The sequence below is a fragment of the Erinaceus europaeus genome, unplaced genomic scaffold, assembly GCF_950295315.1.
Source record: "Erinaceus europaeus unplaced genomic scaffold, mEriEur2.1 scaffold_1176, whole genome shotgun sequence".
Lineage (NCBI taxonomy): Eukaryota > Metazoa > Chordata > Mammalia > Eulipotyphla > Erinaceidae > Erinaceus > Erinaceus europaeus.
The window spans coordinates 7321-17329 of record NW_026647610.1 but is presented as its reverse complement, the minus strand read 5'-3'; the positions used below and the strand labels follow the sequence as shown (position 1 = coordinate 17329).

General features: G+C 39.4%; 1 protein-coding gene across 1 annotated transcript; it reads right to left on the bottom strand.

Moving 5' to 3' along the window:
• Window positions 1-316: 316 nt before the first annotated feature.
• Window positions 317-7234, bottom strand: LOC132536386 (coiled-coil domain-containing protein 146-like; the record flags this gene model as incomplete). The annotated part of the gene is made up of 2 exons (XM_060184162.1): window positions 317-526; window positions 7152-7234. Coding segments are annotated over 2 exons (293 nt in total), but the record flags the coding sequence as incomplete, so codon positions are not given.
• Window positions 7235-10009: the final 2775 nt, after the last annotated feature.

The window sequence follows — 10009 nt, the reverse complement described above, 5'->3', positions numbered from 1 at the left end:
TTCTTTGGCTACAGCTCCTAATGTTTATGGCTTCCTTGATACATGGAAAATACAGCAAAGATCTCTCTTTCCTGAGAGTATTTCCCTGTTACCCAGGCTATCAGCAGAAGAAACTGTATAACCCTCTTGCTCAGGGACTAGCCACTTTATAGAACCAAGTCAAGAGCCAGGCGTAGTACAGTCTTAAACAGAGCTATCTTGCACTCAATGTGGTGCCTAAAATTATTTCTTCAGTCTAATGTTTCAAACATTGCCTATGTGGAAACAGGCTGATGCACAGCTGCTTTTCGTGTGCTTGAGAGACTTGTGCACTTACCTATTTAGCCTGTACTGATTATGGTATTCTCTCTCCTTCGCTGCATTGTATTCATTTTGATACCTGAGGAGTTGTTCTCTCATTTTGGAGACCTCAGTGGTGAATGCCTCGGGAAAGTTGTCAGCTTTCTGCAGATGGGCCTGCTGCTGTTGTATTTGCTCAGTGAAACGTTTGGCATCCTGGAGTAGCTGGATCTCTGACTCTTGTGAGCTGGGCAACATAAAAGAAGAGATTAGCACAGAGAAGGACCTGTACTTTCAGTACTCTTTGTAGCTCCTGTGAGGGGCTAGTGAGGTAAGGAAGGAGTATGTCCACTCTGCTCCCTGTGCCTTCCATACCTGGGTTCAGGTCAACTCAGTGACATTTTTATGCAAAGTACTGTGCTATATACTGCAGACCAATGAAGTTCTCAACCTAGCAGAGGAGAACAGATGTGAATAGGTAGCAAGAACAAAAACATTATAGGTTCCAATCTGGAGAACTCTCAGGAGACTAGAAATGAACCTACCCTATCACTCAGCAATGCCTCTCCTAGGGATATATCCTAAGGAATCAAACACACCCATGTTGTATTTAACTTAAAAAAAAGAGGTTAGGTGGTACAGGGTGCTGCTGCTTGCAGCACATAGAAGGAATTACAGTGGGAGCTGGGAGCTGGTTTAAACAATACACGGTTTATTAGGGTGAAACAGGTAAAAGGCAAAATAAGCACTTATCATCAAAGGTTAAGAGCGCACTAGGTCCATAAGGTCTGAATATAGTTATCAAAGGTTTAGTCCCATAAGATAAGCAATTACTAGATCTGGTAAAGGTTGCTTATGGCTGTAGAGGGGTCTAAAAGTTTACCAGCTAGCAGAGTCACATGTGTTCAGTTCTCAGGAGAAGTAGACATGGCAGATGGATGCCTGGAGCACATCCGCCAAGATGCATCTGACCAGGAGAAGAAGCCGCAGCCCAAAACAGCGAGAGTTCTGGCTGGCTGTCCTTTTAAGTCTATTTAGCCTACCCACAATGCTTTGCACACCAGCACAGTCTGGATCCACCTACAGTCCACCATTCGCCTGCACAAATCACTGCATACTCTGTCAGCCTTCTGTCGCCAAGGCTGACATCACCACTGTGTCGGGGCTTCCGTCCATGGTCACTGGCATATTGCATCACCACACAGCCATACAAAAAGATTTGTGTATTCTGACGTTCATAGCAGCACAATTTGTAATAACCAAAACCTGGAAGCAACCTAGATATCCAACAACAGATGAGTGGCTGAGCAAGTTGTGGTATATGTACACAGTGGAGTACTACTCAGCTATTAAGAATGATGTACTCACCTTATTCACCTTATCTTGGATGGATCATGAAGGAATCATGTTAAATGAGATAAGCCAGACAGAAAAGGATGAATATGGGATGGTCTCATTCATGGACAGGAGTTGAGAAATAAGAACCAAAGGGAAAACAAAGTAGAACTTTGACTGGATTTGGTGTATTGCACCAAAGTAAATGACTCTGGAGGTGGAGGGAGCTTTCAGGTCCTGGTGCATGATTGTGAAGGAGGGCCTAGGCTGGGGGGTGAGAGTGTTTTATAGAAAACTGAGAAATTTTACACATGTACCAACAACTGTATTTACTGTAAATCACTAATCCCCCAGTAAAATGTTTCTTAAAATGATTATGTGGGAGCTGGGTGGTGGCACATCTGGTTAAATGCACATCTTACAATGCACAAGGACCTGGGTTCCAGTCCACGGTCCCCACCTGCAGGAGGAAAGCTTTGCAAGTGATGAAGCAGTGCTGCAAGTGTCTGTCTCTCTTCCCCTCTTTGTCCCCCTTTCCAATTGGTTTCTGACTATCTCTATCCAATAAATAAAGATAATGATAAATGATAAAAATAAAATAAAGTGACTGTGTTCCAGGAGTGGGGAAATAATACTAATAATGGGTTCTTCTCCCAGCAACCCTGGCTTTTTTTCATTCTTCAGTTCTCCTGACCTGAGTGTAGAAAGTTCTTTTCATCCTCAGTAAGTTGAGAAAAGACAAAGTTTTCAGGACTGGGCAATGGCACACTTGGTAAAGCACACAAATTCTATGCTTAAGGACCCACGTTCAAACTCCTATTTTTCACTTGCAAGGGGGAAACTTCATTAGCAGTGGAACAGTGCTACAGGACCCTATCTATCTATCTATCTATCTATCTATCTATCTATCTATCTATCTATCTATCATCTCTCTCTCCATTCTCTCTTTTAGAGAAAAGAAAGGAAAAATAAAAAGAAATGCCAAAGTTTTCTAATGATATTATACTAAAAAAATCAGGACGAAAAATTTCCTCGTAAAACATAGGCATTAGTTAGTTTACAGATAACTGATTATGATGTCAATATCTGGCTAAAACTGGACTTGAAATGCCACAGTAGAGAGAGATTACTACAACTCCTAATTGTATTCTATGACTTTAACCCTATCTAGGGAGAATGGTGGAACATTTGGCTCATGGCAGATTTGAATGGACAGAGAAATAGGACTTGATGGAATATTTAGAACTTCTTAAGTGCATTCACCCATGGTGCCAGTTAGCCTCACCTCCAGCTTTAACTACATATTAGATTAATCTTTCTTAGAAACCTAGCTGCCTCACATTAGTTATCTTTCTGATTCATATACAAGGGTCTTGCCATTTCCTGTTTTAAACACACTCTCTTTTGGTGTCTGCTGCTCACCAATGGAAATCTTCAGGTTTTAGTCTATCTGTAGAGATGCCCGGTGACTTGACTTGATAAAGTCTTTCTCTAGGGAAATTTCCACATACACCCATTTTTCCTAATTCTTAAAATGTCATTTGCTTGGGTAGTGGTAGAAGGGTGGCATACCTCATACCATGTATGAGGAGAATACAGTTTCATGAGCAGTGGAACAGTTCTGCAGGTGTGCAGAACTACTTCTCTCTCTCTCTCTCTTTCTTCTTCTTCTTCTTCTTCTTCTTCTTCTTCTTCTTCTTCTTCTTCTTCTTCTTCTTCTTCTTCTCCTCCTCCTCCTCCTCCTCCTCCTCCTCCTCCTCCTCCTCCTCTTCCTCCTCCTCCTCTTCCTCCTCTTCCTCCTCCTCCTCCTTCTTCTTCTCTTTATCCCTTTCTTACCGTTTATCAAAAAAAAAAAAACAACAGTCACTGGGAGTGGTGGAGATGTGTAGACTCAGAGCCCCAGTAATAACTCTAGTGGCAAAAAGAAAAAATTTTATTTTTCAATAGTTTATAGTGGAACATTTGCTGGGATATAATATAGTTCAGAAAATATGTTACATACCAAATAGATCTAACAGCAGCTATAGTGATAGTACACATAATTTCTATCAGTGAAAGTCAGTCATTTTTTTTTTACAATTCAGATTGATTATGTGCTAATCTTTTTGTTTGTTTTTTTAAAGAATTTATTTATTTATTTATTTGTTTATTTGTTTATGAGAAAGATAGGAGGAGAGAGAGAAAGAACCAGACATCACTCTGGTACATGTGCTGCCAGGGATTGAACTCAGGACCTCATGCTTGAGAGTCCAATGCTTTATCCACTGTGCCACCTCCCAGACCATGTGTTAAGCTTTTTGTAACTTAAAAGACATCTTATCTGAGCTTCTTAATCTGAGTCTCCAACTATAGAACCGAAAAATTGGTTTGGTCACATGCCTATTCCCCCCAGAAGGTAAACAAAGTAGTTAAGAATTCCAACTAGAACACAAATGATAATTTACTCACATGGACACGAACTAGAATGTTAGCTGAAGAGAGTTGAACAAGTCTTATAAATGGCTTGTATGGAAAATTCTTCATATTCAGCTCTGCATCAGTCTTTGTGTCAAGTGGTAATGGTAGCACACTAGGAATATTTTCTTTTCATCTAGGCTGTCCAATTTGTTTGCATAAAGGATAAACTCATAGTATTCTCATATGATCTTATGGATTTTCACAACATCAAGTGTAATTTTACCTCTCTTATTTCTGATTGTTCCCCCCCCACACACACACATTGTTAACACTTGGTGAGAACAGGCTTGGTGTCTGCATGATGAATCTGCCACTTCTAGAGGTCAGCCTGCTTCAACACTTGTCAAGCTTCTCTCCTTCAGGTGGGGTCCAGAGGCTTGAACCTAAGTCTTGAGCATGGAACATATGCTTTACTGGTTGAGCCACCACTTGGTCTCTCTGGTTGCTTTTAGCATAGTTTTCTCTCTGTTTTATTAGTGAGTTGGCCAATAGTTTATCTATGTTATTTGTTCTTTGAAAAATACAGCACTTGGTTTTACTGATCTTCTGTTATCTTTTTTTTTAGTATTTTTATTTTATTTTATTTATTATTAGACAAAGAGAGAGAAATTGAGAGGTGAGATTTCGGGGTGTCTCCCTCCTTCTCCGGCATGGTGTCCTCCAGGGGAAAGGTAACAGGCTGGTTCTTTCTCGCTCACGACAGGGGTGACACGAAGTAAAAGACACCAGGGGACTCTTAGCGTGAATCTAGAAACTGAGTCCTTGAGTCCCAGAATCCTAGAGTCCGTTTATTAGCAAAGTGGACATGAGTTAAATAGAAAAGCAATGGAGGTAATTATTGTTGCAATATGACAGAAATTACAGGTTTCTTAACAGTCAGCATGCCCCTAAGGTAGGGGGTTGGTATGACAGGAATTGATGAGATACAAGACAGTTATTTTCCATAACACAAGCAACTTAATTATCCAAAGGTATCTGAGAGAAGCATAGGGGTTAAACCCGTAGGGTGAGACAGAGAGAAGATGAATATCAAAAGGCCATATAGTTTGGAATCTCTCTTGTCTGGGGTCTGAGGTGTGTGATGAAGTGTGTGATAAGGTGTGTTCTTCTATGATCAGAAGGTGACTTTGAATGAGTGAATCTGTGGCCATGTGGCCTGCAGTTAATGGAGGGAAGTACTAGGGTATCTGTGGGCCTGAGAGTCAAGAAGGAAAGAACCAAGTCTGAGTTTCCCCCCTTATGCTCACCTCGGTTGAGAGAGACTTACCAAGAGGTTATCTTCTCAGACCTCCATCCAAAGATGGGGGTGGTTCTCCCTAAGCTCTATCAGGCTCACACATGTTCCCAACAGTGAGAGAGATAGAGAGACACGTTCAGCCTTGCTTCACCACTCACAAAGATTTCCCACTGCAGGTAGGGAACAGGGGCTTGAACCCAGTCCTTACACACTGTAATGTGTACACTTAGTCAGGTACGTCACTGCCTGGCCCCATCTCTTTGGTTTGTAATTCATTTATTTCTGCTCTAATTTTTACTGTATCCATCCTGCTAACATTTGGGTCTTTTCATTACTCCTTATCTAGTTCTTTCACCTGCAATGTTATACTGTTCATTTGAATTCTTTCTTGTTAATGTGGGTCTATATTGATTGCTATGAACATCCTCCAAATACTGCATTTGCTGAATCACATAGAATCTGATAGTTTGTCTCCTCATTTTCATTGTTCTCCAAGATACATTTAAAATTTTTTTTATTTCTTCATTGATCCAGATGTTATTGAAAAGCACGCTGTTGAGTCTCCACATATTTATTTATTTATTTATTTATTTATTTATTTATTTATTTATTATTGGATAGAGAGGGGGAGGGAGATAGGGAGAGAGACAGAAAGACACCTGTAGCCCTGTTTCACCACTTGTGAAGCTTTCCCTCTGCAGGTGAGGACCAGAGGCTTGAACCTGGGTCCTTGCGCACTATAATGTGAGCATTGAACCAGGTGCACCACTGCCTGCCTGGTCCTTACACATTTTTTTTTTAATGTCCTTATTTTCTTCAATCTTGGCTTTGGATAAAAACATCCTGTATATTTATAAGGTAGGAAACCTAGTTGAATAATTTTATAGAAACTTGTTCTTCTGACCCACTGTGACTGGTACTTGGCTAAGGTGAATAGTCTGGCATAGGAGAGGTGAGAAGAGTCACTAAATATAGGCTGAGGTTGTCATAGAAACTGTACTTCTGAGTAATGAGGAGTGGTAGGAGGAGAGAGTTTATAGGGATGTTCTTTAGTATATATTGTTCTATGTTGGTCCTCCAAAATCTGGGTCATTTACCATGCTATACCATGAACTATAGGGATCTCTTTCTGAGGGCATTCTCTGACCATAGTAGCTTATCTGACTTCTGAAAGGACAAGTATGAAATCTAGGTGCCAGTCTTCCTAGGAGCAATTCATATATATATATGACTTTATTATATTTATTTTATACTTATGTATGTAATTTTTATTAGTGATTTAATAATGGTTTGCATTATAAGATCACAGGGGTATGGTTCCACAATTCTTACTCAATAAAAAATGTAAGGTAGTAGACAAATATCTCAGTTTCAACTCCCAAAGTGAGAGTTGTTCTGAGTGCTCTAAGATGTGTTTGATAGTCACTCAGATGGTCCTGATGAGACTATGCCCCAGCTTCCAGTGATGTTCATTTGCAGAGTAGCACAATCTCATTTAGATTCTTCCCTCCCCAGTCCCACTGTTGCACGCTTTCACGATAATTTCTAGCATCACTTATCAAATTATTAGAACTCAGGTGGGGGAGATAGCATAATGGTTATAGCAAAAAGACTTATGCCTGAGGGTCCCAGGACCCAGGTTCAATTACCTGCACCACCATAAGCTAGAGATAAGCAGCACTCTGGTAAAATAAATCAATAAATAAGTAAATAAATTAAAAAAAATATTTGAACTCAATCTTTGCTTTAGAGACTTTTTTGGGGAGACCAATATATGATAGGTCTCATCACAAGTATGATAGATAGATATGATAAAAGATGTTCATGTTGGTATATACCATACCTCATCACAGTATCATGCAGTAAGGTGTACTTGGCTTTTAACTCGGCCATTCTGGTTCCAGGAAGTTTCCCCCTCGCATGCAGCTAGCAAAAAAAGAACACAAGGTCACAATCAGTCATCACCATTGTTACAAAGCAAATAAAATGGACATATCAACACCTTATAAAATCCTTCATTTAAACATTAGAGAAGTAACATATGACACAGTGCAGAATATTTTTTAAAATGCTATGTATTTGGGGGAAAAGAGTTCTAGTTCTATTTTGCTTCCAGTAAGCTTTTGTGCTCTGGGGGTGAGTCTTTTACCTCTCTAGACCATAATTTATGCATCATAGGGACGATGGAATTGAGTTAAATTCTTCTGATTCTAAAATAAAGTTCTAGATTTAGTGAAATGTAGACTACTATGATGGCTAATAATTACTGAACATCTATTTCTGAACATCTATATGAACAAGTATTGCACATCACTTAATTCCTTATCAAAATATTTGAAAGTATGAATAATTTCCATTCATTTTTTTAATATTTTAAAATTTATTTTATGAGACAGAGAGAAACAGAAGGATCAGAAAAAAACATTCTGGAATATATGTTACCAGGGATCAAGCCTGGGACCTCAAACATGCAAGTATTTCAATTTACCCATGGAACTACCTCTCTAAGCACAGGATTACCTTCATTTTAAAATAAAGTTTAAGTGTGGGGAGATAGCATAGTAGTTATGCAAAACACTTTGATGCCCAGAGCTTCACAATCCCTGGTTCAATATCTAGCACCACCATAAACTGGGGCTGAGAGATGCCCTGATTAAAAATAATAATTAATAATAAGTAGCAATGCAACCAGTACAACCTCGGCATGTTTCACTTTGGACCGTGTCCAGAGATATCAGGCATGGAATGTCAACCCTCCAACTTCACTACTCTGGTGAGACCTTTCCTAGCTCATAGGACTCCTTAATTCTGTTTTGGGTGATACACTTCTTAACAAAACCTCAAAACCAGGGCCCATGAAATAGGGCATATGTACACATGTATCCTACAAGTTGGGAAGAAATAGCAATTACAGAAGCCAGACCTTCTACCTTTCACCACTGTATCCCACAATGATCCTTGGTCCATACTCCCAGAGGGATAAAGAATAGGGAAGCTATAAAGGGAGGGTATTGGATATGGAGTTCTGGTCATAGGAATTTTGTGGAATTGTACCCCTCCTATCCTATAGTCTTGCAACATTTCCATTTTATAAAGAAATTAAATTTTTTTTTAATTTATAAACTCATAAGAAAATACAGAGCAAATCTTGGACTGGGCAAGGTATACTTCACCAGCAAAAGACTTTGGGGAGTGAGGGGTTGGGAGGGAGTGAAAAAAGCCATGGGATATTGATGTATCCATATGTCAACAGCCATACTGCAAACTACAAAACCCCTCAATTAAAACAAAACAAAACAAAACAAAAAAATCTCTTAGATGAGGGGAATCCATAGGTTGAACTTAAGGAACAAGGACAGAGAGGGGAAACACTAGTAAAACTTAAATTGATTTTTGTAGATTGCATTAAAATAAAGGACTCTGGGGAAGGACAGAAAGGGGAGAAATTTAGGGGGGAGGTGACATAAGGGGCCTTGTGCATGAGAACAAAAAAGGACTAAAGTTGAGGGTCAGATCGTTTTGCAGATACCTATCACAGGGAGATGAGAAACTATACCCAAGGGTCAGCCACTGCAATTTAATCTGTGTCTGATAAAGAAAAAAAAAGGGGGGGGGGAGACTAAGCAAAAACAGTAGAGACTGAACTCTTAGGGGGAAATACAATTGGCAGAATTGGTTCAGCAGTTACTAAATAAAAATATGAGTAACAATCACAAAACAAAAAATGGTAACAATGTGAATGTTAGGGAGGACCAGAATCAAGAAAATCTCAGAAAATATATTTCAGAAGTTATCTACAAAAGTGTACTTCAGGGGAGTCAGGCTGTAGCGCAGCGGGTTAAGTGCAGGTGGCGCAAAGCACAAGGACCGGCATAAGGATCCCGGTTCGAACCCCGGCTCCCCACCTGCAGGGGAGTCGCTTCACAGGCGGTGAAGCAGGTCTGCAGGTGTCTATCTTTCTCTCCCCCTCTCTGTCTTCCCCTCCTCTCTCCGTTTCTCTCTGTCCTATCCAACAACCAAGACAACAACAATAATAACTACAACAATAAAACAACAAGGGCAACACAAGGGAATAAATAAATAAAATAAAATATATTTAAAAAAAGTGTACTTCAACAGAAAAGTATGAGGCATGCTAAGAAATTGAGGGGAAAGGACAGAGATTTCTTTAGGGGTACAGACATAGGATTTCAAATAGATCTTACTAGATATTATTCACATGTTCAAAGAAGCAAAGAAAATCATATTAAAGAATCAAAAGAGAGTATGATAAGTCCTCAAATAGTCCCGTTGATCCAGGATAAAAATTAAGATGTTAAAATGATGTTCACAGAGTAGTAACAATGTATGGCTTTCATATTTTTATTTTTGCTTAGATAAAATTTATTTTTCTTTTAATTTTTTAAATTTTACTTATTTATTGGATAGACACAGCCAGAAACTGAGAGGGAAGAGGAGATAGACAGCAAGAGAAAAAGAGAGACACCTACAGCACTACTCCACCACTCGTGAAGCTTCCTGCCTGCAAGTGGAGATCACGGGTTTGAACCAGGGACCTTGTGCACTGTAATGTGTACATTTAACCAGATGCACCACCACCTGGCCCTGCTAAATTTTCTCTGGTTTTTTTTTTTTTTTTTTTTTTACCTCCAGGCATTTTATATAAGCACAGGCATTGAAAAAATAATCTCCAAAAATAAA